Below are 26,561 nucleotides of genomic sequence, written 5' to 3' on the forward strand. Positions count from 1 at the left end.
TATCTTCACATCCTGTGACAACATGCGGCCCTTCTTGCGATCACGCCCACTTGTTTCTAACACCCCACGGCGTCCAGCTCATTTTGAGCAGCTCCAACCACTCGGCAAGGGATGTTATGGCGTCTGCAACACTCGAGGACTAACATGATCGCGTATATGTTCCGAAGACGGCGTCAGTCACCCCACCCCAGTCTTGGAAACGTTCGACACCAATCGACCCCTTCGCAATTCTACCATAATAAACAACTGGAATTATACGCCTCCAAGGAGGCTAAACCACTTACCTTGAGGCAACTTGTACGCGGTCTCCTGATGTACGCTACAGGGTGACGAACTGTTGCTATTGTTAGGTTTTTTTTGGTCGCTCAATGAATGAGGACCGGCTCTTCAAGGTACCTTCAACACCACCTCAGTTATTACGGACAAACTTAGAATTGTCATAGAGTGCCAATTACGTTCGTACCGAATTGCCAGTGCGGATTGCTCACCGATTGCGCGACCTTCAAGCGTTGCCGTACGTCGTTGTGACGCAGGAGGGGGTGGCGAAAGTTTATGAGGTTGGCACCATTCTTCACTAGAACAGCATGCTGACGGGACTACATCAGCTCTATTGGTCCGCATTTGAAAAGTGAGGAAACCTTTCAACCTTCTGCCTTACAATACACAAACTTACTCTACAAAATATACATAGATTTCGAAACTATCCACCTGTAACAACGCTCAAGGAGAATGAGGATTTTTGCAACTTTCTTAGCGTCTTGCTGGACGAACAGTTGCGTTGCTATCGAAGTTCCGACTAATCAAGCTGTCTCTAACTTTCCTTACAGTGCATCTGTCATTCCCAATTTATCCCTTGGATTGTCTCTCTCGTCTCCATACTTACCCCCAGAGAAGCTAGACGCCTTCATGCGTCGAATGCTTATTTCGAGAATATCCCGTCGCGTTCTGGCTGAGCATCACATTGCACTATCAGAAATGTATGGCGGACTCAAAAACGAAGAACCTGAAGAGCCTCACGTAGGCATCATCTTCACGGGATTGAAGGTTAAGAGAAGTATTGAGAAATGCGTCAAACTCTTGACAGAAAGGCCCATGTGGCTCGAAGTTGGCGGCAGGGCTGCAATGGATGTACACTGGCCCCAGGTCAAAATTGATGGTCATCTCGACGCCAAGTTTGCCTATATCCGCGAGCATTTCGAGTACGTTTACCCCAATGTTTTACACCACGACCTCATCAATGCCTCAGATATATTGCCTTCCAGCTCTTAAAGAACGTAATAACAGTTGATCTTCACAAATACCGATCGAAGTTGATCCTTCTGCTAGTCAATGCGATCGACGGTTTTGAAACACCAGGGCGTCCCCGTGCTTCCCTCTATACAAGTGACAATTGTCGCCGGGGAGAACGATATTGGTCTCCGAATATCAGACCAAGGTCAGTATTTGCGAACACTCTATCTTTACCAGTTTCAACGGCACTGAGCTAGGTGGTGGGCTCTCGAGCTTCCAAAACGAGATCAGCAATCCTTCAGACCTATTCTCCTTCTCCCATATCCGGAACGCAACGCGTCTAGAAGATTCTCGCCTCGGTGCTCTTCGCATGGCCAGTGAACATGGACTGCGCGCAACAGTTGACGAACAAGTAAGCCATTGGCAGCAGCTTGTACCTTCGAAGGGTCAGGCCGTCGGGCGTGAGGAGAATTCTGAACCTAAAGACCTTCCACAACCACGAATCGGCATCGGTTTGCCCATGAGCTATATTTTTGCAACGTGAGGACTATCGAGTGGGTTTAAACCGTGGGCGCTCATAAAAAAATTGATCAGCTACTTTGGTGGATCATTGGAATTAGTCTCTCTGGATGGATGGGGTACGTACTAGCCTTTCTCTTTCCTTGAATAGCGACAAACCGATGGCTCTGCAGGTACTGATGTCTATCTCCGACTTCCAAAACTGGTGGGTAAAACTTGTCCTCTTGATACTGTTGTTGCTGATGACCCGCAGGGAACAAATTTAGAAGGAATCGAAGTATAGAACGAAAGCTCAAGATATTCTGCGCAAAAATGTTCATTATTTGTACGAGCCAAATAAAGCTGTGTATTACTCTATTTAGGTCATCAATATTCCTCTTCTCTCCTCATCCACCATTCGGTCCATTCCAGAGCATGGCTTCAAGTGATCTTTTAGCGCAGATTCAGGCCGGGAGGAAGTTGAAAAAGGCGGAGACTAATGACAGAAGTGCACCCTCGGTTGAAACCGCAAAGGGTGGCAGGGCGGCTTCATCCTCCGCTGCGGTTGGACTGCCAATGGGTGGTCCTATGGGAGGTGGTGGACCTCCCCAACTGGGAGGTTTGTTCGCTGGCGGAATGCCCAAGCTGAAGCCAGCTGGGCAAGGTAGTCTTGGTATGTTGGTTGTGTTCTCTCAACGCCAGCAGACCCAATTCATCCTGAATAGCTAAGCCTCCGACGTTAGGGAAGCCCCCAACGATACCGAAATCAGACATTTCAACATCAAGCTCTTCTTCTGCGCCTCTAAGAGCAGTACCTCCGAAGCCTTTAACAGTGGCTCCTTTGAAACCTTCGGCTCCTAAACCTCCTGCGTCGAAACCCTCTACCTCAGGACCCACACCTCCTAACAGGCCTGCTCCAAGTCTGCCTCCTCGAGCAACCATAAGTGCACCACCCAATGCTAATGCACCATTACCTCCCCGGCGAGCCCCGCAGCCTATGCGGAACCCGAGCCCGCCAGCATCTCCACCTGCCATCCCCCCTAGAGGCCAGTCTCCACTCCGAACATCATCGCTCTCACGACCTCCTCCTGCAGTACCTCCTCGTAACAATCCTCAAGTAGGCCACTCGCCGAGTAAGCTTGCACCCTCTGCGCCTTCTTTGCCTCCCAGGGGTCCGCCACCACCACCTCGCCGCCCTTCCAGTACAACTCCTCCGACTCCAGCCCGATCCGCTCCTCCACCTCCAGCACGCAAGCCGCCCTTGTCGGGTCTTCCAGCTCAGCCATCTCGCGTTCGAGCTCTCTCTGAAGCAGAACTATCGTCTCCAGAATCTCCCTCTTTGGCGGACCGAACCCCACCTCCTCCATCTAGACCACCGAGTAAATTCCCGCCGCCTCCTGGAAGTCGACGAATTCCTACCGCCGCGGCATCCGAGCGACCTCCAGCGCCACGACGAAGAAGTAAGTAGGACTTGTCGTCGACGATCCTCGTAGTATTAACGGTCTGTTACAGTCCCCTCCCCTCCCCCAAAGGCAGGTGCACACACTTTCCAAGTCACAGGCTTCCCCCCGCCACGAGAATTTCACCCAAGTCAGAAACGTTATGAAAGTGGGAACGCGGAGGGATGCACGTTTGACACCAGTGTGTTGTGAAGGGGTACGACGCGCAAGAGATGACGAATACCAGATTACACGACTGAGGTGTGATTCGTTGGTTGCTCGCTGAACGCGATGCTTATTTAAATGTCGGAAAAAGTTGGTGGTAGGTAGAAATTGTGATGCATGTCGTTTTCTCCGGGGGATATATCGCTTTCACATCGGATCCATGCCCAACTGTACATATTTTGTGTAGAGAGCAATAGAAGACTCTAGAGAAGACTGACCAAAAACAATAATTATTTGAGGCACGCAAGAGGCACAGGCACGGCCCTGGCTGCTAGCGCCAAGGAATACAAGGAATGCCGTACCGATTCCTTGCGGCGGTCCTGGCACGCTTGCGGCCGTCAGCTGCCCAGGAGGGGCCCTAACATGCGAACATGTACAGCTTTCTTCAACCAAGTTCCTCATATTTTATTATACCCTATCATACCCAACATCACATTCTATGGACAGCGACCTTCCCCCTCCCGCCTATTCTGAGCAAGAGTTTGATCGAAAGGTCGCCACTGTCGCACAAATATCCCTAAATACCCCCCAGCCAGCCTATACCGATGAAGAAGGATGGGAGGAATTCGATGAAGCGGCTTATGAGAGGGCTGCTGCTGCTCTCGCCTCTCTGAATGTTGCTGGTCAAGGCAGTGGATCTAATCAAGTGATTAATGGTGCATCTTCCCAATGGCGAAGCGATGATAAGCCATCCAAAGCGTCATCCACAAGCATCGAACCCCTGCGTATCGACAAAAAGTCCAAGCTAGGGCCAACCGAAACCGTGACGAAACCACGGCCCAGTTGGCTGGCGGACGCGGAACACATGCCGCCATCCCAAACAGCAGGTTCGAGTTCATCCTTTGTGGATGGGCGGGATTATACGGCACCTGCACAACCCCATAGTGATGGTGAAGAGCGGTCTTCTCCTCCTCCTCCGTCATTTGAAGCGGAAGCACCTTCCTGGGGAAATCATGCAGCTGAAAATGCTGTTCCTCTCAGCTACCATGGAGGGAGCTCAACGCAGCCGTCTCCTCTGGTCTCACCCCAAACTCCAGAAGCCGTGTTACCCCAGTCAACGCCTCTGTCTCCTTTAGACATGCAATTTCAAACCTATCCCCCTCCTCACCAGCAGCAGCAGCCCCATATCCAGAACACCTATAACCAGTTACAAGGTCGTCCTGTCCGTCAATCGCTGCCTGTCCCTCCAACGCAGCAGACGCTGCATGTCGTTCCTGAGCCCCGCCCTACAAGCTTTGCTCCGCCCAGTATGAGATTCGCGCCATCTCCGCCTCCTCAGATGAATTTCCATTCATCCGTAGCTTATGGAAATCCATCTGTAGCTTATGGCAAAAGAACATTGGGCAATGAAATGCCAGTTGTACAAACACAGCAGCAGCAGCAACCACAACAACAATACCGACAACCGGGTCCACCGTTGACGTTTGACCCCAAAGACTTCTACAAGTAGGGAATCATTGTGTTGGCTCAAATAACTTTCGTAACTAATGAGTCCTTCTGGAAGCTCTGCTGTCTCAGCGCATCTATCGACTCCCGAAAGAGCAACGCAGGCTCGTCGGCCATACTCGTCCGTCATCTTTTCAAGCATATGTGATAAGTGTCTCAATCCTGCATTTTTTAGATCCATCCCTAGTCAACACGGCTTGCAAAACATGCAACCCGTGCAATCTTACAATCAGCAAGCAAACAATAATCAATGGCCACAGCCCAACAATGCTCTAGGAGTGTATTCTCCTACCCCAGCGCTTTCTTCTAACCAGCGCCAGACAGTCGTCCAGCCGCATCCAACATACCCCAGCCAGCCTCTGTATTCGATGCCGTCCTACGGTACAAATAATAATCAGTGGGGTGGCTATTACCAGTAAGCGCTTGTAATCTTGTTATGGACCATGATGGCAAGTAGTAGATAATCACATGCGTGCGCATTAACATCGCCGCGGCTTGCGCAGAGGCTCCTAGCCTCGAGGCAAAAAGAGGCCGTATCTATATTGGACTTTGTGTTGTGACCATGTAACTGGTTATTTTTGTACAATTTGCGTTATATTATCCTTGTCTGGCCCCTTGCACATTCGGCATTCCCCTTCAATTTGCGGGTTGGTTAGCTATGTATTCGAAGAAAGCTCAAGCTTCTCAAAACGGTGCCCAAATGGCCAACAAACCCACGGATTGTGAGTGGACAAGCTCCGAGTATTGTTGCACAACAGCTTGACCGAATCAAAGATGTTTACTTCGACAGAAACACTGGTGGTTTCTCGGAAGAAGCTGTACCACGGGCAAAGAGTGCGCAACTGAAACTCGAGAACTATTATAAGGTTGCAGTCGATTCAGCCATCGAGAGAAATGCGAGGTTCAAGACACTGCTGTCATGTATCAGTTCCGCTACCTCACAACTTTATGGTTTCTTTCAGGAGGGTGGAACTCGAACGTCGTCTTCAAGGAGAGGCACTATTGTCCGAAGAGCGCAAAAACCGGCAGCTGTTGCAACTAGGCAAGAAAGAATCAACCTATTTGCGGCTCAGAAGAACGAAACTGGGCTTGAGTGATTTTAAAACAGTCAAAGTGATCGGAAAAGGTGCCTTTGGAGAAGTGAGTAATGAATGATCCCTCCCACCTCTACGGCTACGGGTAACAGTGTTGTCCCAGGTTCGACTAGTTCAGAAAATAGACACCGGGAAGATTTATGCGATGAAGCTTTTGAAGAAAGATGAAATGCTAAAGAAAGATCAGGTGTGCACTGAAAATCTGTGTTGGCCATTGATGCGGTTTAAATAAGCCCCAGCTCGCCCACGTACGCGCTGAGCGAGACGTTCTCGCAGAGTCAGATTCTCCGTGGGTTGTTCAGCTCTATTATTCCTTTCAAGATTCCTCCCATCTCTACCTTATCATGGAATTTCTTCCTGGAGGCGACCTGATGACGATGCTCATCAAATATGACACCTTCTCGGAAGATGTCACGCGGTTTTATCTCGCTGAATGTGTTCTGGCCATTGAAGCTGTCCATAATTTGGGCTTCATCCATCGGTGAATGACATTCCCAGTCTGCATCGTTACCTGTCTGACAGGTATTTTTAGGGACATAAAACCGGACAATATCTTGATGTAAGGGCCATCTCTTTTGATGCATTAAGAGGGTATGTTTCCTGATACCTCCTGGCGTAGTGATAAGGATGGTCATGTGAAGCTCAGCGACTTTGGTCTTTCAACGGGCTTTCATAAGCAGCACGATTCGAAATATTATCAACGATTGTTGGAATCAGCAAACTCTCAAACATCTGGACACTCTGCTCATGCTGCTCGAAACAGTGTGATGGTCACTTCGATCAATCTCACAATGACGAGTAAAGATCAAATCGCAACATGGAAGGCAAATCGCCGAAAACTTGTGCGTTCATGTTTTTCTTGCGTTGCATTGTTGTCTGAGTTATGTTTAGGCATATTCCACGGTTGGTACACCCGATTATATTGCTCCTGAAATATTCCTGCAAAAAGGGTACGGTAACGAATGCGATTGGTGGTCACTTGGGGCCATCATGTTCGAATGTTTGGTTGGATACCCACCCTTCTGCTCAGAGTCTACCCACGAGACGTATCAGAAGATCATGCAATGGCAGTCCTGCCTCATATTTCCCGATGATGTTTATCTTAGCCGAGAGGCAGAAGACTTAATCAGGCGGTGCGCAGACTTAATTCTACGTAATTCGGTCCAATAAATAAAGGTGTTCAGATTAATAACGTCCGCTGACAAACGGCTGCCGGTGGAGGAAATCAAGGAGCATCCTTTCTTTTATGGAGTCGACTGGGAGTCCATCCGACGGATCGACGCGCCTTTCGTCCCGCGACTCCAGTCTGTCACGGACACGTCGTATTTCCCGACAGACGAATTAGATCAAGTCGCTGAAGACTCTCAGACCGATTCTGGAGGGGCGAGCAAAGACCTCGCGTTTCTTGGGTCAGTTCATCTGCAAATTGAAACCAGCTCCAATCTAATTCATGCTAGGTATACTTTCAAACGTTTTTCAGTCTCCTCTCATGCATGAGATGCAACATCCCATTATTAGCGTGTCGTCTTACAACACCTATATTTTTGGTTTCCATTTCGGTGTTGTCCAATGTTCATCGAAACAAATTTGTAGTGATTGCTGAGAAGACAATAGATATCACCGCCAACTACTGGGATCTACGATGACATAGTTGGGCTATACTCAACGATCGTAGATGTGTGACGGTCGCTCACCGAAATTCTTGGTGCTCAATCGGATTGAGCACCAGGAGTCAATCCCACCATTCCAGCGCGCCACCGTCTCAGGATTTCCTGAGACTGCCCATTTTGGGGAAATGGTTAGCAGGAGGCTTACAAACGCAGAGACTCCTTAGCGCTTGTGTCACCTTGTGCTCAACTAGAAGTGGGGCATGGCGTCTCTATGCCTTTGTGGGCTGTACAATGATCCAAGGAGATGCAAATTTATCAGAAAAGAGTAAGATGATAATTTAGTCCGAAGGGTCATTTATTTAAATTTGATTTATGTAAATAATTAAACCCTGCTTCAACTCAAGATGTCGACTTCCACCGCTTTCGCGGGCTCGTGGAAGTCTCTTTCCATTCCCCTTACATCATGGCTGTAGGTAACGGTTTGATCTAAAACGAATTCCAGGAAGCGTTGTAAATCCAGTTTATTGACTTTTTATTGGACAGGCTGGATGTCGTTCAATCAATGGGGCACACGCAGATGACACCGGTTCAAGCTTCGACTATTCCACTTTTCATGATGCACAAGGACGTTGTGGTTGAAGCCGTCACTGGTTCGGGAAAAACCCTTGCATTTGTGATACCAATCCTCGAGCGTTTGATCCGGAGAGAAACAAAACTTAGGCGTGACGAGATCGGAGCTCTAGTTATTACTCCAACACGGTACGGCCATCTCGTATTCATGATTTCCGCTGCGAGTTAATATTATTAACTCAAGAGAATTGGCCACACAAATACACTCCATTTTCGCTCTGTTTCTTTCCGCCCAACCCAAGGAGTCTTGTTCCCAACCCGATGGACAACCGACAGAACCATTCTATCCCCCACCTCTCCTTCTTGTTTCCTCAGATCATTCTTCGCCAGCACAAGACCTTGAAAGGTTTTTTTTGACTGGCGCAGATATCATAGTCGGCACCCCAGGACGGGTTGAAGAGTTTCTTCTTGGGAAAGGAAGATCTTCAGTGAATATCAAGGAATTAGAAGTATTGGTTCTAGATGAAGCTGATAGGTGAGTACAGCGTACGATTTTTACCACAGGAGCCAATGTTTTCTCGCTGGAGGTTGCTCGATTTAGGTTTTCAGGCCGCAATAACGCGCATAATAACATATCTTCCAAAGCAAAGGCGTACAGGTCTCTTTAGTGCCACTATGACAGATGCCGATGCTTTGTCTGAGTTGGTCCGTGTAGGACTTCGTAATCCTGCCCGAATAGTCGTCAAAGTTCAGTCGAAAAAGGTTCAAGTTAGAAGTGATTCGGACAGGAAGATAAAGGAAGCTTTCGAAGAGAGGAGGACACCAGCAAGGTCAGCGTCTTCCTCCATAAAAACGCAGAATATCTACTTACTTTTTTCCAGCTTGCAAAACCATTATATCAAATGTCGATCATCCGAAAAGTTGCTCCAACTCGTCAGAATTATCTCACACGAGGTATCGCAACAGCAGTCCTCTCACTTCATCATCTACTTTGCTACATGTGCTTGTGTAGATTACTTTTTCAAGGTGGCCACCGTCATATTTCGGCGTCATGAAACAACTAATCAGTATACAGCTGTTACCTCTGTTTACCGCACCCTCAATAACATACTATTCACTACATGGCAATCTTACTCCCTCTGTGAGAACAAAAACGCTGGCGGCCTTCTCTTCTGCGATACCAACTTCTTTGTCACCCTCTGTGCTGCTTGCTACCGACGTCGCTGCTCGTGGTTTGGACCTTCCCAATGTTGATGTTGTCATTCAGTTTGACCCGCCAACGGACCCTAAAGCGTTTTCACATCGATGTGGCAGGACAGCTAGAGCAGGAAAGAGTGGAAGAGCTTGGGTTTTACTCGTTGGACGAGAGTCGGAATATATTGGTTGGATCCATTTGTCTCTCTCCAGAAAATTGCGCCGGTCTCACGACATTTCAGATTTTTTACGCATACGTAAAATACCCCTGAAAGAAAGGAGTTATCTCACTGGTAGTAATGAAGCAACACCTTCGCCTTTGGAGGACGTGACACGGGAAGAAGACCCATCTGTTCAACTATATCTTGATCGTATTCGGAGTTATATTTTAAAGGACAGGGCTAATAATGATCAGGCAGGTGCATGACATCGTCTGTGGTGGTAGACTGACTGTTGGTATTCAGGCAATAAAAGCTTTTGTCTCGTTTATTCGAGCTTATTCCAAGCACGAGGCATCTTACATCTTCAGGCTCAAAGATCTTGACTTGCTTGGTGTGGCGAAGAGTTTTGGACTGTTGCGCCTTCCAAAAATGCCTGAATTGAAAGAAGTCGATCGCACGGCATGGACGGAAGCCGATGTCAATGTATGCGATTTTTCGCCAACGTGCACATCAGATAATTATTTTGTCGGTAGTGGGAAACATTTTCGTACGCCAATCAAGCACAAGAGACGAAAAGGCTAGCCCTCGCTGAGGTTAAGAGAGCCGACCGACATCAACAAAAACAGTCTGAACCAAAAGCGAAGAAGTCAAACCTTGCGTGGAGCGATAAAACGCAACGAAAGGTGGAACGAGAGAGGCGAAAGGACAAGAGGGCCAAGAAAAACATATATAAATCACAGGGTTCAGCTGGTAATACTACTGATACACTGAAACGGGAAAGGGAAGTCCCGACAGATGGTGGTGAAGAGATCAGTGCGGAAGATTGGAATGAGATGTTAAGGGAAGAAAGGATGGCAAAGAGGGTTCGCAAAGGTGATATCTCTCAAGAGGCTTTCGACGCAGAATTCGGGGACATCTAACAAACATTTATATGTATCGCGGTCATGATCTTCAATGTAAAAGTCCAGCCGTCAGTTATGGGTAATTAAAGATGCTTCTTCCTAACAATGACCTGGAGCGAAGCAGTTTTTTCTTCGGATGAGCTCCTCGTCAACTTCAATCTACAAAGACGCATGTCCGGAAAAAACGGCTTGACAAGAATATTCTTCCAGGTCGTGTAACGGGCGCCCTTGTTTATGCTGCCAAATCAAGCTTTTAGATTGTTTTATGAGTGTCTTGAAGTTCTCGTCCACGAACAAACTTGGGTCCCAGTCGTTCGTTTCATAAACAAGTTCTCGGATGATACCTAATACGCCATCTGAATCGTTGCTCGCTTTAACGGCGTGCTCCTGGAGACTTGTTCTATTTCCTGATTGACTTAAAGATGGAGATCCAAGGCCTACACGAGAGCATCCAATCCGAGCGACGTCATCACCTTCGACGGTGTCTTCCTCTCCGGGTGTGTCTAGCAGGATCATAGACCTTAAGGGTGACGGTCCAAGCGGCGGACTTCGCCTCACTCGTGGGATGGGCACTGTCTTGTTACGCCGCGTAATTGCGCGCAGCGCCGGAAGCTCGTATATGATGTCCAGAGGGGGAACAGGCGCAGGAATTGGATTTGAAGGAGACGGAGTGGTGCCTCCGGTCGGCAACTGGGTGACATGGGGCAAGTCCCTTGACGTCGATACATCTGAAACTGGCTTAATCTCCGGGAAGTGCCAGGGTGGAAGATGTGCTGGAGCCCGCCTATTTAGAATGTCGGTCATTTGGTCAATCAAGCCGAGTAAGGACATACACATCTGATACAACAAGCTTTATGGAAGAAGGCTGGGAAAAAGAAGCTGGGGGAAGAGAAAGCGAAGGTGAGATATCCGTTCCGGTACTTGATATTGTGCCGTGGTTTTGAAGACACGGGGCTTCATTGTATGCGGAGCCAAGAGACGGCTGGTCACTAGCCGGAGCATGGCCAGGGCTAAGGTGTTGGTTACTATCGGTGGCGAGATGCAATTCAACAGGAGCACGAGGCAACCCAACAGCTATCGAGTTCAATTCAACATTGGTGATCAAGCTTGAATTCGGATTTGGCACCGGCGATGGTAAACCTTGCATTGAACAGTTGGTGTCATGACCAGCGACAAAACTTTGCGGCGCCGAGAGCTGACTCAGTTCAACTGGAAGTTGGATTGACGATGATCGACGGCTTCCCGAATGAGCAGCTTGAGGTATTGTTATTAAAAAACTTGTTTCCAGCGCAGGAGAACCCAGGAAGCCCACAAGAAAGCCCGCTTTTTTTCGACAAGAGGTTTCAAGCCCAGCGTCAGAGTGACCTGGCAGAGACTGCCTGAAATAAAACTGTGAGCGAGTTTGTGCCAATTGTGCTTGGCGTCGCCTGATGTAACCCCGTTTCATAGCAAGAAGAAAAACGACCAGCAGAAGGACAGCAAGTACAAAAGCAAGATAGACGGATCCAGAGACAGGTTGTTGCGTTGTTTCCACCCTTCGAACTGGTGCTGCGTTAGCTGGTAAAAGGCAGAGGAAAAGTATGTAAATCATCAAGTTCATGTATAACATGCGTGGCACAATATTTATCTGTTGACGTCACGTACTTGATCCGTCTCACGCACGCGCACTCATCTCCACACGGCCACAAAGCCTTGATCTCTAATTCCCTCTCAACAATGTCGAGTTCCTCTATCCAACAACGACCTACGCTCGAGGAGCTGCTTGCAGAAGACTACGTTGTTGAGTCGTACGTACAGCGACCCTGCGCTCCTGATCGAGGCTAACAACAACTATTCACCTACAGTCATATCGAGGCATTCGCCCACGCACTCCATTCAGATGAAGTTTTCTTTGAACACATTACGGGAGATGCGTCTTCACCAAATACTCCGGGGACACCTTTGTCTTCTGCATTACGTATCCGAAAAGTGTCGGCGCTGTCCGATTTCGCTCCTGTCAACTTGAAGGTTAGCAGGTGCGCCAGTTTCTCTCTGGAAATGTTATTCCAGGGTTTCTTTTACACAGAATTAGACGGAGAAGGAGAGATAAGCAAGAAAAACGGCACGACTGGCTTTTCTTACTCCTTCGCTGGCCACTGCTGGTGTGTGCGCGTGTTCAAGTATTTCTTCCGTCCACTAACCTGTTATCTTCGATAGTGTTTCATATTTCTATTCATTATGGGTGAATTTGGCTTTTATGTTCTCATAAGACAGGTTGTCAACGCCAAAGAATGGATTTCTGCATGTACGTCGCCTTCACTGTTCCCGTCGTTGTCAATCAGCTGGGTCATCAAACATCAGGGCGTGGAAAAAAGGGTTTGTTGAGAAAAAAACTCCGAGGTGCGCGAAATTACGAGGTGAGTTTTGTACACGAAAGTATTCAGTAAATTCTTCTGATCAAGTAAAAGGAATGGAAAGAGGCAGCAAAAGTTCTCGATAGCTATCTTCAATTTGACGAGTGGAAAAAGGTTGACGAAGATCCATTTTATGACTGGAAGCTTGTCAGAAAAGTAAGATATGCTACTCTCAAATACAAATTTCCATTCACTTTCAAAAGGTGAAAAAATCGCTAATGACTTTGAGAGAAAAGAATGATGCTCGAGGATGCCTTGGAGTTTTGGAGACTTGCATTCGCTCCAATTTCGCTGCTGTTGAATCAGCAAGGTATACATTTGGATTATCAATGCCAATCCCTTATTCAATGTGTCCCGAAGGTTATACAGCGAGGCATGACTTTCCTTTTGCAATCTTATAATATGTCTCATTCCTCATCTCAGACGTTCCTGGGAACAAAAGATCTCATTGAGTGTATGTCCATTCTCACTTTCCCACTGAAAGTCCCAACGCCATTCACTTTCAGCTTATTTTGAAGAGCTAGAACACGCCTTGGAGTTTATCAGAACTACGCCCGACCTTTCGATTGACGAGAAAAAGCGATTTTTCAAGAGTGCTAATACAAATCTGGGTAATTCCATTACGATGCAAGCGTCATCTTTCTTTTCTGACTCGTGTTAAGGAGTTTCCGCTCTATGTCTTTCTGGAGGGGCCTCTTTTGGTTACTGTGGGTGTTCGCCCTCAACGATGACATATAGCGCTGAAATGTTTAGGTGCAATAGATCACTGTGGCGTGGTCAAAGCCTTTCTTGATGCAGGTCTCCTCCCTAGAGTTATAACAGGAACAAGTGCTGGCGGTCTCATTGCTGCTTTGACATGCACTCGCACAGATGAGGAGCTCAAGATTCTTCTGGCCCCTGAACTGGCGAATAGAATCACCGCTTGCGAGGAGCCATTCAATCTTTGGATTCAACGCTTTTGGCAAACAGGAGCGAGGTTTGACAGCGTTACGTATGTAATTTGCTTTTCAGTTTTGTAAGGCGTGCGATTAATTCCACCAACGCGGCGAACAGATGGGCAAGAAAGGTGCGTTGTCTACTGATGTAGTCTTACCGTCCTCTCACCAAGACTTATAGTGTGCTTTCTTCACTCGAGGGTCTTTAACTTTCAAGGAAGCCTACTTGAGGACTGGCCGGATTCTCAACATATCCGTGATACCTGCGGATCGACATTCGTGTGTGGCATGGTCTAAATCCAAATATCAAATTCTCATTTCGTGTTTCAAGGCCTACGAAGCTTCTCAACTACATAACTGCGCCAGACACACTGATATGGACCGCCCTCTTGGCCTCTGCGGCTGTTCCCGGAATCCTCAATCCAGTTGTCCTGATGGAAAAGCTCCCCGACGGCAGTGTTGTACCATGGAGCTGGGGGAGCAGATTCAAAGATGGTTCACTGAGGTTAATCCATCTTTCTCGTCCGCTCAACCAAGCGTGGCTTACGGGTTGGTGCCAGAGTCGACATCCCGCTTCAAGCATTGAACCTATACTTTAACGGTGCGTGGTTATGTACGCTTTGGTATCCAATTTTTGACATTCTGGCAAAATAAGTTACACATCCAGTAGTATCGCAGGTTAATCCTCACGTCCACCTATTCTTTTTTGCACCTAGGGGATCTGCAGGCAGACCAGTTGCTCATAGAAAGGGGAAAGGTACATATGAAGTTACCTGCTTACCTATTTTCTTCTTTTGAGTATTGACGTTATAGGCTGGAGAGGAAATTTCTTACTGTCTGCTGCCGAACAATGGCTCAAGCATGAGCTTACCAAGAACTTCAAGGTCATTCGGGACCTGGAACTGCTCCCACAACTACTTGGCCAAGACTGGTCAAGTGTTTTTTTGCAACGTTTTGATGGTGCCGTGACGTGGGTACCTTGTCAGCAATTTACATTCCCAACTAAAGTCTGCGTGCAGAATTTGGCCCAAAACTCGCCTTTGGGTATGTTTGCTAGAAATTAACAGACTGAGGTCTTGATGTAATATTAACCAGGATTGGTTCCGCCTTCTAAGCGATCCCGACCCACCTGAATTAGAACGAATGATACGAATTGGAGAAGCAGTAACTTGGCCAAAGGTAAAGGCACTAGATGCGAGGAGGATCGTTTTCCTAACAAATTGCCGTGTTGTAGCTCCACATGATAGAAAATCGAGCCAAAATAGAGAAGAAAATATTGCTAGGTCGACAAGATCTTCGTAGATCGTCGCGAGCTAGAGTTCCGAGAGGGTCCCTGCTTGAACCGCGCTCACCATTATTACATTTAGAACAGCAGTCCTCCGAGCTTTCAGCACCTCATCAATCTCCATCGCCGCCTCAAACAGGCTCTGACCGGCCCCTTTCAGTGGATACCGATGCTGAAGCCGCCTTTGCTAGAGGGTCTCGCTGGTTTTTCAAAAGAGGACGAGCTTCTACATCCAACCTCAGAAGTTTTGTCAAGGAGGACAATTCTTCTCTTGACCCCCTTACCTCTTCGACTATTCGCAGGAAGTGGGCTTCAGATCTTTTAGATGACTCCAGATCGGGTAGCATGGACCCTAGGACAAGTTCCGTCGTTGATCATGATACAGCAGCATCACAGACAGAGGATAGCAACCACGTCGTTCCACAAGGCAGCTTTTTTTCAAGGCTACGAAACAGTTCGCTGACTGGCCTTACTTCGTCTTTTTCGCGTGATTATGGGACGAGATCCAGACGTGAATCGAGTGCGGATTATGGGGCGGGGAACAGCTGGAGCAGTGATAGCTCTTCGGAAGAACTAGATCGACGTCGGACATGACTTAAGTATGAAGTTACAATTAGCATCCCATAGAAAGTGCATAGAATTTCTTGCAATGATAAAATGGTTTGTGTATCACTCAAGAAGACATGAATGATGGGATCTGAGCGCAAATAACATGGCAAAATGACACTAATCCTCCTCATCGTCGGCCCCAGCATCTCCACCCGCCTTGAACTTTTCGATTTTGGCCGCGATGTTGGCTTGCCTTTGGGCATGAGTAAGTTTCTTGTCCTTGTGCTTGACGCTTTCAGATCTCCAGTCTTGAGATTTATCTGTGGGCTTGAAAGTAGGATCCTCACGGATAGCGGAATGTGCGTTTGTGTATATCTCTTCAATATCGTCTGAACCAACACCATCTGCCAAGTAGGTTGCAAATTGCTTCTTGAATCTACCCACGACGATGAGAATAATTCATGGAGATACTGAAAAAGAGAAAAGAACCTTTCATCATCTTCCTCTTCCAAACTCTCCATGTATTCTGCAACGTGACCACCAAAGATGTACTTCTTGAGAACTTCAGCATCCAACTCCTTGCTCTCAGGGTCAAAGCCAGGGAAGCGTTTTTCGGAGTGGGGGATGAAAATTCCACCGTCGCTGGCGCCCTTCATGGCACCGAAGACGCGTGAACCCGTCGATGTGCGTTTGAGGCCAACGTCAAGGTAACACTTGAAGGGCCGTGGTGCGTCTTCCTCATCGAGAACTTCGGTTAACTTGAGAGTGCCATCGGGCTCCGTGACGCCTTCATATTTATCGGCAAGTCCAAGCTTTGTCAGAGCCCGACGAGCGCAAAGCAGACCAGTAGCGTAAGCTGTTGTAGCAAACGTGTGAGTATCAGCCAAGACAGATGAGCGACGAAGCTTACCTGCGGACCAGTTGGTGAGGCCGTGGTTGATTCCGTACCGTGGCAGTTCTCTCGAGTGGGCGGCCGTCAAAACAAAATCACCCTGAAGACGTGCATATACGATCTGGACGATGATGTCGCGGTTAGTGAAACGGACGACGAGGCGGTATTTTGGGGCGTTACTAGCTCCAAACTCAAGTTGCGTCTACCAGTTGAGAGCGTTAATACATACTATTTGTTTTTCGCCTGTGTCACAAGGCGTTTACGGGCGTAATCTGAACAACAGATAAGCAAGCGTTTGAGCAAGTGTTGTTGGAGACTCACAGTCGGTTTTGCCCTCTCTTCTCCTGCGGTACTTGACCTGAAATCTGGAGAAGTACGCGTCCGACTTGAGTTTCTTGACGAAGGGCATCTGAATGGGAAATATAGTTCAGAAAGTGTCATCCGAAGGCACTGGCGTGCATCCATCCACTCCAGCATTGTTGTCTGAATAGTTTTTCACAAGATATGATGTCCGGTGAAATGCAGAGGACGGCGATACCAGGACGAAAAGGTAGGGCTTACCTTGAGGGTGTTGAGGGGGTTGGACAGACGACGATGACGATGCCAGAAAATGAAGATAGAACAGATTCCCGAAGTGGAAATATTACGTAATAAGCAAGCACTGCAGCACGTTAACCATTGACCACCACGATGAATCAGTCCTATCAGAATCAATATTCTCAACAGCAACAAGCTGCATACGAAGTAAATCCCTACTATAAGCCTTATCAAGGACCTTCATATCCAATTCCTGGATCCTCCTCCCATAGCGCTCCTGTACCCGCCAATGCCTACGAGTATGATGTCGGAATTTTGGCTCAGCAAAGTGTCTACGTCCCCGGTGCGATGATTGACAAACGAGGTGGGGCCGGAGGAAAGCTGGCGAAGGGAGGGAAGAGAACAACTGTTCTGCGCAAGGGGGGAGGCAAGGTCTGGGAAGATCAGACTTTGCTGGAATGGAGCCCTTGTGAGTTTCGAGTTCCGGTGCTGCGCTTCCCATGATTCTTATCATCATCTTCAGCCTGGTTCCGGTTATTTGTGGGCGACCTCAGTAACGATGTTTCTGACGACGTCTTGGCCAACGCCTTCAACAAGTATACATCATTTCAAAAGGCGCGAGTTATTCGGGATCGACTCAGTCAAAAGGTGAGTGGCTCACAGACAGACTTTAACATATCTTTGACGAATCGTCGTGGCTTAGGCCAAGTATGGATTTGTTGCATTCTCTGACCCCGAAGACTTTCTTAAAGCATGGAAGGAAATGGATGGTACGACATCGTTGAATGTTCTATGACCATCACCTAATGTTACCAAGGCAAATACGTTGGAAATCGGCCTGTCAAACTGAAGAAGGCAGATGATACGGCAATACGCCCAGTTGAGATTGGACACAGAAAAGCGAAGAAGCTGGAACAAGATCTCAAAAAGAACAGGTTCGTTGATTCTTTTCTTTTTCTTGTCGGGATTTATCGATTCGTTTTTTGAATAGACACAAACCATACTGAAGATGCTCTTTGCATATTCGGTGTCAGAGTCGTAAGTAATCTGGAAGTATACTTACCCAAATAGTATGCGTAGTGTACTACATACTAGTGTAAGTAAGTAATACCTTATGTAAATAGTGTCGTGTAGGTGACACGTCAGTATTTGATACCGAGCTTTTGCCACGTCTATATAAAGCGAGCGTGAAATTGTCTTGAACTCAGATCTTCTCCTATGCGCGTATCCACTCTTTCATCGTCGGCGGCGTATTTGCTGTCCCTCGCTGCCTTTGTCGTGGCTGATGCAGCCTCTGATGTTCTTTCTCTCAAGGCTGCCGACTTTGAAGCTGCAGTTGCGGCTGAGCCTCTGATACTCGTCGAGTTCTTTGCACCATGGTATCTATTATTATTTTCTTTTCAACGCGCGACGTCTCACCGCTGCACAGGTGTGGTCATTGCAAGGCTTTAGCCCCCCATTACGAGGAAGCCGCCACGGCCCTCAAGGAAAAGAATATCAAGCTCGCTAAAGTCGACTGTGTCGATGAGGCTGATCTGTGTCAATCAAAAGGAATTCAAGGTTACCCGTGGGTGTACTTATCTTATACACTCAATCCTAGCACTCACTATCTATTCACAGAACTTTGAAGATTTACCGGTCAGGTCAGGCGACTGAGTACGCTGGTCCCAGAAAGGCGGACGGCATCATCAGTTATATGGTCAAGTGAGTACTGTTGTGGCTCCGCGCCACGGTTTCTGATGCATACCTTCACAGACAATCCCTTCCTGCTGTTTCAGAAGTCTCCTCGTCAAATTACGCTGAATTCCAAAAGGCGGATAAAGTCGTCGCCATTGCATATCTTACTTCAACGACCGACGCACCGGCACCCGAGTTTAGCATCACTGCCGAAGCTCACCGCGACGACTACCTTTTCGGCATTTCAACTGACCAGGATGCAATTGCCGCTGCTGGAGTGACACCTCCCGCCATTGTCGTCTATCGTAGCTTTGACGAGCCCAAATCGGAGTACCCTTATCCTATCTCTTCAGTCACCTCCAAGGACTTGGAAGATTGGATTCAGGAGCTCTCCATTCCCGTTATTGATGAAGTTAGCAGCGAAAATTACGCTGTTTACGCAGGTAGTGGGAAACCTCTTGCCTACCTCTTCCTCGATCCCACCAGCGACGGCAAGGACGCCCATATTGCTGCCATCAGACCTGTAGCCCAAAAATACAAGTCGAAAGTCAATTTCGTCTGGATTGACGCCCTCAAGTTCGCTGACCATGCCAAAGCCCTAAACCTTTTGGAGCCCAAATGGCCCGCCTTCGTTGTCCAAAACCTTGAACACCAACATAAATATCCATTTGACCAGGCCCAAGAAGTTACACCTGCCGCTGCTGCTGACTGGGTAGAGCAATATCTCGCAGGCAAACTCCAACCTGAACTCAAGAGTGCACCAATCCCCGAGACCCAAGATGATAACACATACACCCTTGTTGGTAAAAACTTCGATGAAATTGTCTTTGATGACAAGAAGGATGTATTCATTGAGTTCTACGCCTCTTGGTATGAATTCCGACTTGTTTCACCAAATAGTATTAATTTCGTGTAGGTGCGGTCACTGCAAACGCCTCAAGCCTATATGGGAGAATTTAGGCGAGAAATACGCCGCTATCAAGGATCGGCTTCTCATGTTCGTTTTCTCCCCTTCTTCAATGTTGAATTTTGATTTGATCTGAAATATTTTGGTCAGTGCCAAGATGGAAGCACAAGAAAACGACTTGCCCCTTTCCGTTCCCTTCCGCATTTCGGGTTTCCCTACATTGAAATTCAAGCCAGCTGGTTCCAAGGAATTCATTGATTACGAGGGTGATCGTTCATATGAAAGCCTAGTTGCCTTCGTGGAAGAACACGCTAAGAACTCGCTCGAGTTGCCAAAGGTCGCGGAGGCCGAGGAGGTTGTCCAAGTGCCTCTTGCATCCGATGCTTCGGACTCTAAGCATGACGAGCTCTAATTATTGCATTCGTATATCTATGTATATTTTGCTATAGTTTTGAACAAATTCAATGGATGCTCATTTCAGGGATAGACAAGTTGCCTATCACGGTATCATGGAAGCCGACAAGTTTTCATTACATAGTCGTCAATGGTTCAAGCTGCAGACGCTACCAATGGAACAAGCCCCTTTTCATTCAGTTGTTGCACAATAGCTTCAACCTGAGGCGAAGGTTGAAACCGACTTTGGAATCCGAAAGAGGTCAAACTCACATGTGCGGCAGTCAGCCTAATCTGGGTGTCCCACCTCTTTGTAAATGGTGCACCGGTATCCTCTGCTTCTTCGACGTCACCTAGACCTCCCGCTTTTCCTTGAGCATCGTCCTCTTGATTCCCTTCAAACCAAATGAGTTTATCAACTTGGTCAATGAAACCTCGCAGCCGCCCTTGCTCGATCATTTTCCGCGCCATCGTCTCTGCAGCGCCAGGTGTCAAGTCCAACAAAGCTCCCAAACCCCGAAATGTGATATTATTGTAGATTTTTGAGCTTGCTAAAAGATTATGCTCCATTACCGCTCGGTCCAGGACTGTAGATGGGCCTGTACGTGTGCTTGTTGCTGGCTCGTTCACGTTGGATGGGCCGTCCTCATGACTCGCAGACGCCAGTCTATCATTTGACGATATGGCGATCTTTGCCAGCTGGTGGGGTTTCAGAGTCTTTTCGAATTCCTTGATTTCTGACGGACGTAAAATGTGGTCCAGGAACATTTTCGAGAGAATGTTGTACGTAGGCAGATCAACAGTTCGTTCATCACGATATAACGAGGCCAGAACTCGAGAGCGATTAGGCCCCGCAGGTGCCAATACTGCACAAGTAACTGCAGCCACTCTGATGACATTTCACTTGAGACATACACGAACGATTAGATCGCCACTCACAGCATGTGCCGGCGTTCCTCTTCATCGATTTCGCCGACATAACTGAGTTCGTGATAACGACTCGCAGCTTCCAGAAACTTGCGCCCATAATCGCTGATCCGTGCCTGACAGAGTTTGAACTGCAGAAGAGTTTCGCGATCATTTGCTGAGTGCACCAGCAGGGCAGCTCGGTTGTAGTAAGTTTCTGCTTGAACGGAATCTTCGTCCTCCAGCAACAAACGAACAATCCGAACATAGACCCGAAGTTTATCGGCATCTCCTATCGCACTGATGATGTATGATGAGCAACAGGACGGTCGATGAGGGCAATCCATCTACCGCTGGCCCGAGTCAAAGGATATACCCATTAAAACGCGCGCTGCATCACTCCATTCTTCCTCTGCTTCAAGAAGATCGGCGAGCTGGAAACGTAAAGAATTTACCTTGCAAAAATAAACGTCAAGGATGCAGATAATTTATAGTGAAATCGCGTCGTACTTGCTCTTCATAACTAACGATGCGAGGTTGAATCGTCGCCAAGGTATCCTCAACGAGACGCTTTCGTAGCTCCATATCCTTTACTGTGCCGTCTCCAAGAATCTTGACCAACTCTGTTAATACCTGCCTCCCAACAACGAGACCGACGCTTTCCTGATTGACGACGGTGTTCACCAATGTGTGCAGATCGGCGGAGGCAGCAGCATTTTCTTTTGCAAGGATTTCAGGAATAAGTGAAATGAAGGCAGGGCCCTTGTCTTTCTGGTTCAAAGTGGAAAAATGGGCGAGTTTGCTTTCCATTCTGGCAAGACGGTAATGAGTCGCGTTCGTAGTGGCTAGTGTATAATTGAAACCACGTGACAGAAGTTATGTTTCTCTGCGGCTAGTACTTGATCTCTGGTTATGTAGTCTCCCTGGCGACGTGGCTGGCCCACCGTAAGAATATTCACAACTCTGACTGCAAACTTGACTGTCATTTACAGCTTGCATAAACCACACCGCTTTTCTTCCGTCCTTCTCCGCTGAAATACTGACTGCCGTCATTTTGTTGTGTGCTTTGCTATGCCGTCTACATTTACATTTCCACTTACTCCTCCCGAAACAAATACAGAAGTTAAGAACCCCTCAGTTTCACTTCATGATCACCTTGCTGGCCTCGACTACAGACCAGAACGCCATCCGACGACGAGTGGAAACACTGAATCTCCTGGGACCCGCTTTCGAAGGGTTTCATCAATTGCATACCATAATAGCTCAGGTCTTCGTGAAACCAGAGGGCCGAATCATGGACACCCCAAATCATTCATTGTCGTCATCCCCCCTGCGATGATAACACGGGAGCGTGGCCACCTCGGTCACACCCTTTCCACCGGGCCCGACCATCGTCTCTCTCAAGGTATCCTAATGCCACTTTTCCCAACAGTGAGTATCCAGTGTATTGCGACAGCCTACATCCTCACCTACTTCATCGTAGCTATATGGTCAACTCACTGCAATCGCTCGAGAGTTCAACTTCCCAAGTACTGCCGGCTTATGTCTCTATTTTCAGTATACTGAAAACGGAATCACGACGACCCCTCGCATTTTGGATGAATCATGGCAATCATTCTGGGGCTACTTGTCCGATGGACCAACCCCTTCCTCCGAACGTCGACCTCCGATAGCCGGACGGGTGGAATTTGACATCGATTTTCAGCACGCTCGGTGGTATGCAACATGGATAACGTCCCGTCAGCGCGAACTACGAGATCAATCCGTTCACCACATTCCGTCTTCATCACAGTCACTGGTTCATTATCCTGGCGAGAGCAGGACCACTGTAGCAGATTTTCGTATCTTACAAGACTATGCAGCTGAAAAGACACCTCCGCAGCAGCCCATCGCTCCGATTACCCGTCATATCCCAAAGAAGTTATCACTTGTAGAAAGGTTCGATGTATTGTCGGCACGGTCGGATTCGAAGGCAACTCGTTCCGATTTGTCACCACCAGATGAGCTGCCGATTACCTCACGCGTTCTCTCCCCAATCTTCCAACAAGAAGAACCCAAATCTGCGATGCACGATTTGCATACGCGGGTGAAATCATGGCGCGCAAGTGCCTTACCAAGCCCACGGCCCCTGCCGAAGACGGGACATACCAGTCTCGAACCCGAGAACTTACCCAATAATATTTCGATCCCAGGGTCGTCAACTCCCTCGCCCACCGAGCTTAAGCTGGAAGATTATTCTTGGTCTATAACGTCCGCTGGTCCTGATTGTTGTGCTTCTGAAATCTCAAGTTTGTCCAGTCGTGTTCCTTCGGTGCACATAACAGGTCGGCTGGAGGGGTCAGTTGCTTTGACACCTTCAACATGTACCTCATTTGGCCCTTCGGACGACACCGCTTCCTCCCTTCTCCTGTCTTTTCATTTGCCATCCCCAGATCTAGGCCATCGAATGCGTGAGGATGCCACTCCTTCAACTTCCTCGAATATGATATCCTGGGGCCCTCTGTCACCGAGTTCACCCCTTCACGAGGCTCATAGCCCAAATCCCTCTCTTGATTTGGGCGAAAGATCGCTATTTAGTCGTCCTGCCACTCCTTCAACCGGCACGAGTTGGGGACCGTCGTCGCCATCCCAGTCCATTGCGCCTTCAAGTGTTTTTGGACCGTCATCTGTTCACCTGGGTGATCGCGGGGAGTTCAGTCGTCCCATCAGTCCAGTGACGGCGACGTCTTGGGGCGTGCCTTCATACCCTCCCAGCCCTGTCACACCATATCGTATACACACTCCCGATGCAGGACATCGGGGGTTCGAGGATGCCGAAGACTATGTAAATTTTACGTCGAAGATAAGCCCGTGGCGACATGTGTGGCCGTATCAGAGGAATGAGATCCATGGCTATCCTCATTTTAGCTTATGTGAGTATCGCCGATATCTCAATGATCACCTGCTAATAAGGCCAATAGATCCTGTAGCCAATGCCTCCACGCGAGCTTTCGTTTCACAGAATGCGACTGCGTATCCCAATTTTGAACTTTGTAAGAGAACCTACGTTCCGTTATGCACGCCTCCTTCTGAACGAAATACGAAGATCCCGCTGTTTACCCTTACCATCTGGATGAAATATATCCGGTTATGAGCCTTGGGGTATATGATAGCGAAGGTTCCCAACGGGCAGACCAGTCACAGGTCCTTCAATGTCCCGAGGGCTTGCAGTTGACAGAATATTCGACATTCAATTCTGAGAATCTATGTGACCCAGTTGTCTGTTATCCGACCTTTCATCTCTGTCAGTTTCGGTCTAATATTCTTGACGAGCGTTAACCCTTTCCTTCAGACCCCCCAGTTTACCCTTATTTTGATTTGTATTCTGGTCTCGGTGGTCTGAATGAATGCGAAGCTGTGGCCGAGGTCAAGCCTGGGTTACCTCCGTCAATCCGCCATGAAACTGCGCACTATCCGGTGTTTGACCTCTGTAAGTTACTCGCTGATTGATTTTCAAATGTTGCTCATCTGGCTTCCGATAAGATCCCACAGTCTACCCAAACCTTAATCTGTATCCCGCCGTCTTGGAGAAGAATTTGATCAGCGGCTCCGTGGGTGGGGAACCATCTTATTATCCCGGATTTAACTTATGTGAGATGCATATCAAACACACATTCTAGACAACGCTGACCACGTTTGGCCGTTTTTCTCCAGACCCCGCTCTCTACCCACACTTCGAACTTTGTTGGTCGCATATTACACCGCGATAACCAATCCAAGTGCTGACTGTTTTCCTCAGACCCGGCGGTGTACTCACATCATGATTCGTGCCAAGTTACTTCAACACTAAAGGAAACAGAAGTGGATCCCACATCTTCACCACCCAAAAATTTGGCCTTCATATCCTGCAGGTTATTTTACAGTTATTTGTAACTCCCTTTTCGTCTACTTACTTAGACTCCCTCAGATATCCTGACCCATATCCACCGCAACGCGGATCAGAGCCGCAAAAAAACGCTGACAGTGTGCCCCGACTGGCCGGGTCCGGCGAATACCCAGTGCTCGACATCTGCAAGTTATCCCGCTGAATAAAAATCGATTTTTACTAATCTTACTTGGCAGACCCTGCTGTCTCTCATTTTACATCTGACAGTTTTAGGAACGGATGAGTTTGAAGTCATGTGCTTCCGAAGTCCTCTCCCCCATGCATCCAGAGGATCACACTTTGACCTAATGCCTTCTAGACATTGGAGTCTACCCATTTCGATCTGTACGTTCTACATGATAGTTACATTGAAGTTTTTTTTTTTTTGGAAATATACTCAAAAGCCAGCGTGAAGCCAGTCGGTATCCTTTATTCACTTGTACTCCCACCATGAACTACCAGCTTACTTCTATAGAACCAGTACTACGTCGACACTGTGAGCTATATACGCGAGCCGATTACAAGGCTCGCTGGTCATCGTCCTGCATTTGTCCTGCATCATCCGTTAGCTGGCGATGGGGTTTTGTCCCCTCGACCTCCAGGCTCCCTACGTTACCTGTTTCATGAAGCTTTTCTCTTTTTCCCGAGTTGCACCGTAACTGCTGCAGACGAGACAAACGTTGAGAGCAGCATCGCTCTTCTTGGCCCGCGATGAGCTGAGAACTTACCAGCAATCACTCGCCCTGCACTTTCGCCCCAGTATTACAAAATTCGGTTTTGATATGTGCCATCCATATGTCATTTACATGTGTGCACAATGCGACAAGCGAGCGCCTACAGCCTGTCCATTTTAAATAGATAAAACGCACACTCTAAACATCAATTCTCCTCTTCCACGAGATCACCATCGTCTAGTGTATGACCAGAACCTGGCATGGTCAAGGATGCCGAAGTTGATGGTGACACGGGGGTCGCTTCCTGTGCTAACGCAGCCTGTGCGAGGGAGGCAGCACGAGCAGCCCTTCGTTCCTTCTCAATTTCATCTCGCTGCATCTTTGTCTTCCTGTCGTCCATAAAAGCTAATTTGACCTTTTCATACAGGTGAGTTGGTTGATTCAAAATCTGCTGGTGAAATCACCTTTTCTGCAGCTGCTTCCGCAACTGCCTTTTCGCTTTTCTTTGCTAGAGCAGCGCGCTCCTCCTTCTCCGTCTCCAGCTGTACGAAATGTTGGAGAATCGCGGTACCAATTTTCAGATCGTCCATGAAGCGAGGGTTAAAGGTATAATACGGTTGGAAATTTTTCACCTGAGGAAGCACGAAAAGGGTGTAAGACATTTAGCGTACGAGACGAAATTTACCTCGGGTCGGAAACCAAGCTAGAGAAGAAAACGATTTAGGTCCAGAATTTTATCAAAGGCGTGCAAACTGACTTCAATGGCATACTCTAGCGTGCCTTTGGGATCCATTATGGTTCTCTTGATGATTTGATTTGTTGGCTTAAACTGTTGAAACTTAGGATTGCGGGGCTCCCGAAGAAGGTTCTCGGATATTGTCAGCAATGTCTAGTGCGTACATACGTTCAATGACCAGCAAAGCAAGGTCGGGAAACCTAGTTTTACTTTCAGAGATTCCAGAGCCTGGTCCCTCGAATTTGGCCGTAAGATGCCGGGATCTACAAGTCTTCGAAACTTTTGCCTCCTGTCGTGCTCGGCTGCTAGTTGAGCAGCAGTTTGTTGAGGAGGCAGTTGTCGTGTACGACGCTCCGCAGCATCGGCCAAAGCATCGGAAGAGATGCTGGGTGAATGCGAATCGG

General features: G+C 47.9%; 11 protein-coding genes across 11 annotated transcripts; 9 read left to right on the top strand and 2 right to left on the bottom strand.

Moving 5' to 3' along the window:
- Positions 1-111: 111 nt before the first annotated feature.
- Positions 112-2,032, top strand: LACBIDRAFT_311816 (uncharacterized protein; the record flags this gene model as incomplete). The annotated part of the gene is made up of 12 exons (XM_001876655.1): positions 112-297; positions 351-392; positions 444-557; positions 606-628; positions 692-772; positions 828-1,199; positions 1,247-1,274; positions 1,327-1,435; positions 1,488-1,770; positions 1,825-1,868; positions 1,923-1,954; positions 2,003-2,032. The coding sequence occupies 12 exons, from the start codon at positions 112-114 to the stop codon at positions 2,030-2,032; spliced, it is 1,344 nt and encodes a 447-aa protein (XP_001876690.1).
- Positions 2,033-2,157: 125 nt separating this feature from the next.
- LACBIDRAFT_311817 (WASP-interacting protein VRP1/WIP) lies at positions 2,158-3,616 on the top strand. Its single transcript, XM_001876656.1, has 3 exons — positions 2,158-2,401; positions 2,454-3,188; positions 3,241-3,616. Exons 1-3 carry the CDS (start codon positions 2,164-2,166, stop codon positions 3,378-3,380), a joined length of 1,113 nt encoding a protein of 370 aa, XP_001876691.1. The 5' UTR covers positions 2,158-2,163; the 3' UTR covers positions 3,381-3,616.
- A 215-nt stretch (positions 3,617-3,831) lies between these two features.
- Positions 3,832-5,257, top strand: LACBIDRAFT_311818 (uncharacterized protein; the record flags this gene model as incomplete). Its single annotated transcript, XM_001876657.1, has 3 exons — positions 3,832-4,838; positions 4,897-4,959; positions 5,014-5,257. The coding sequence occupies 3 exons, from the start codon at positions 3,832-3,834 to the stop codon at positions 5,255-5,257; spliced, it is 1,314 nt and encodes a 437-aa protein (XP_001876692.1).
- A 357-nt stretch (positions 5,258-5,614) lies between these two features.
- LACBIDRAFT_166708 (uncharacterized protein) lies at positions 5,615-7,285 on the top strand (the record flags this gene model as incomplete). The annotated part of the gene is made up of 8 exons (XM_001876658.1): positions 5,615-5,739; positions 5,801-5,978; positions 6,036-6,119; positions 6,172-6,413; positions 6,465-6,491; positions 6,552-6,774; positions 6,824-7,065; positions 7,117-7,285. Coding segments are annotated over 8 exons (1,290 nt in total), but the record flags the coding sequence as incomplete, so codon positions are not given.
- A 661-nt stretch (positions 7,286-7,946) lies between these two features.
- Positions 7,947-10,387, top strand: LACBIDRAFT_231284 (uncharacterized protein; the record flags this gene model as incomplete). Its single annotated transcript, XM_001876659.1, has 8 exons — positions 7,947-8,011; positions 8,086-8,301; positions 8,357-8,647; positions 8,700-8,859; positions 8,926-9,138; positions 9,188-9,599; positions 9,781-9,950; positions 10,001-10,387. 8 exons carry the CDS (start codon positions 7,947-7,949, stop codon positions 10,385-10,387), a joined length of 1,914 nt encoding a protein of 637 aa, XP_001876694.1.
- Positions 10,388-10,528: 141 nt separating this feature from the next.
- On the bottom strand, positions 10,529-11,816 carry LACBIDRAFT_311822 (uncharacterized protein; the record flags this gene model as incomplete). The annotated part of the gene is made up of 2 exons (XM_001877096.1): positions 10,529-11,153; positions 11,203-11,816. The coding sequence occupies 2 exons, from the start codon at positions 11,814-11,816 to the stop codon at positions 10,529-10,531; spliced, it is 1,239 nt and encodes a 412-aa protein (XP_001877131.1).
- Positions 11,817-12,438: 622 nt separating this feature from the next.
- Positions 12,439-14,988, top strand: LACBIDRAFT_245823 (uncharacterized protein; the record flags this gene model as incomplete). The annotated part of the gene is made up of 18 exons (XM_001876660.1): positions 12,439-12,510; positions 12,566-12,653; positions 12,710-12,765; positions 12,817-12,918; positions 12,966-13,058; positions 13,132-13,216; positions 13,269-13,373; positions 13,425-13,463; positions 13,516-13,753; positions 13,816-13,828; positions 13,879-13,976; positions 14,029-14,202; positions 14,258-14,298; positions 14,353-14,454; positions 14,511-14,667; positions 14,717-14,741; positions 14,793-14,876; positions 14,932-14,988. Coding segments are annotated over 18 exons (1,629 nt in total), but the record flags the coding sequence as incomplete, so codon positions are not given.
- A 547-nt stretch (positions 14,989-15,535) lies between these two features.
- LACBIDRAFT_182940 (60S ribosomal protein L5) lies at positions 15,536-16,847 on the bottom strand. Its single transcript, XM_001877097.1, has 5 exons — positions 16,745-16,847; positions 16,653-16,695; positions 16,442-16,602; positions 16,021-16,387; positions 15,536-15,967 (listed from the first exon to the last, which is right to left on the bottom strand). The coding sequence occupies exons 1-5, from the start codon at positions 16,830-16,832 to the stop codon at positions 15,709-15,711; spliced, it is 918 nt and encodes a 305-aa protein (XP_001877132.1). The 5' UTR covers positions 16,833-16,847; the 3' UTR covers positions 15,536-15,708.
- Positions 16,848-17,092: 245 nt separating this feature from the next.
- Positions 17,093-18,133, top strand: LACBIDRAFT_177541 (uncharacterized protein). Its single transcript, XM_001876661.1, has 5 exons — positions 17,093-17,429; positions 17,484-17,608; positions 17,664-17,730; positions 17,778-17,895; positions 17,952-18,133. Exons 1-5 carry the CDS (start codon positions 17,114-17,116, stop codon positions 17,965-17,967), a joined length of 642 nt encoding a protein of 213 aa, XP_001876696.1. The 5' UTR covers positions 17,093-17,113; the 3' UTR covers positions 17,968-18,133.
- Positions 18,134-18,178: 45 nt separating this feature from the next.
- On the top strand, positions 18,179-19,956 carry PDIA (protein disulfide isomerase; the record flags this gene model as incomplete). The annotated part of the gene is made up of 6 exons (XM_001876662.1): positions 18,179-18,339; positions 18,390-18,527; positions 18,581-18,664; positions 18,716-19,507; positions 19,554-19,634; positions 19,695-19,956. 6 exons carry the CDS (start codon positions 18,179-18,181, stop codon positions 19,954-19,956), a joined length of 1,518 nt encoding a protein of 505 aa, XP_001876697.1.
- A 1,958-nt stretch (positions 19,957-21,914) lies between these two features.
- Positions 21,915-24,910, top strand: LACBIDRAFT_292904 (uncharacterized protein; the record flags this gene model as incomplete). Its single annotated transcript, XM_001876663.1, has 8 exons — positions 21,915-22,274; positions 22,327-23,755; positions 23,804-23,875; positions 23,929-24,126; positions 24,175-24,312; positions 24,375-24,433; positions 24,503-24,566; positions 24,780-24,910. 8 exons carry the CDS (start codon positions 21,915-21,917, stop codon positions 24,908-24,910), a joined length of 2,451 nt encoding a protein of 816 aa, XP_001876698.1.
- Between the last annotated feature and the right edge of the window lie 1,651 nt (positions 24,911-26,561).

The sequence above is a fragment of the Laccaria bicolor genome, genomic scaffold (genome assembly GCF_000143565.1).
Source record: "Laccaria bicolor S238N-H82 LACBIscaffold_4 genomic scaffold, whole genome shotgun sequence".
In the NCBI taxonomy this organism is placed as follows: Eukaryota; Fungi; Basidiomycota; class Agaricomycetes; order Agaricales; family Hydnangiaceae; genus Laccaria; species Laccaria bicolor.

Excerpts from the sequence above, each read along its gene's own strand:
- LACBIDRAFT_311817 (XM_001876656.1), top strand. The coding sequence starts at position 2,164 with ATGGCTTCAAGTGATCTTTTAGCGCAGATTCAGGCCGGGAGGAAGTTG. Across the intron at positions 2,402-2,453 it reads AGCTGGGCAAGGTAGTCTTG|CTAAGCCTCCGACGTTAGGG; the intron begins GTATGTTGGTTG and ends CATCCTGAATAG. Across the intron at positions 3,189-3,240 it reads TCCAGCGCCACGACGAAGAA|TCCCCTCCCCTCCCCCAAAG; the intron begins GTAAGTAGGACT and ends GGTCTGTTACAG.
- LACBIDRAFT_182940 (XM_001877097.1), bottom strand. The coding sequence starts at position 16,832 with ATGCCCTTCGTCAAGAAACTCAAGTCGGACGCGTACTTCTCCAGATTT. Across the intron at positions 16,603-16,652 it reads ACACAGGCGAAAAACAAATA|TAACGCCCCAAAATACCGCC; the intron begins GTATGTATTAAC and ends GTTTGGAGCTAG. Across the intron at positions 15,968-16,020 it reads GAAGAGGAAGATGATGAAAG|ATTCAAGAAGCAATTTGCAA; the intron begins GTTCTTTTCTCT and ends CGTCGTGGGTAG.
- LACBIDRAFT_177541 (XM_001876661.1), top strand. The coding sequence starts at position 17,114 with ATGAATCAGTCCTATCAGAATCAATATTCTCAACAGCAACAAGCTGCA. Across the intron at positions 17,430-17,483 it reads TTTGCTGGAATGGAGCCCTT|CCTGGTTCCGGTTATTTGTG; the intron begins GTGAGTTTCGAG and ends CATCATCTTCAG. Across the intron at positions 17,609-17,663 it reads GGGATCGACTCAGTCAAAAG|GCCAAGTATGGATTTGTTGC; the intron begins GTGAGTGGCTCA and ends GTCGTGGCTTAG.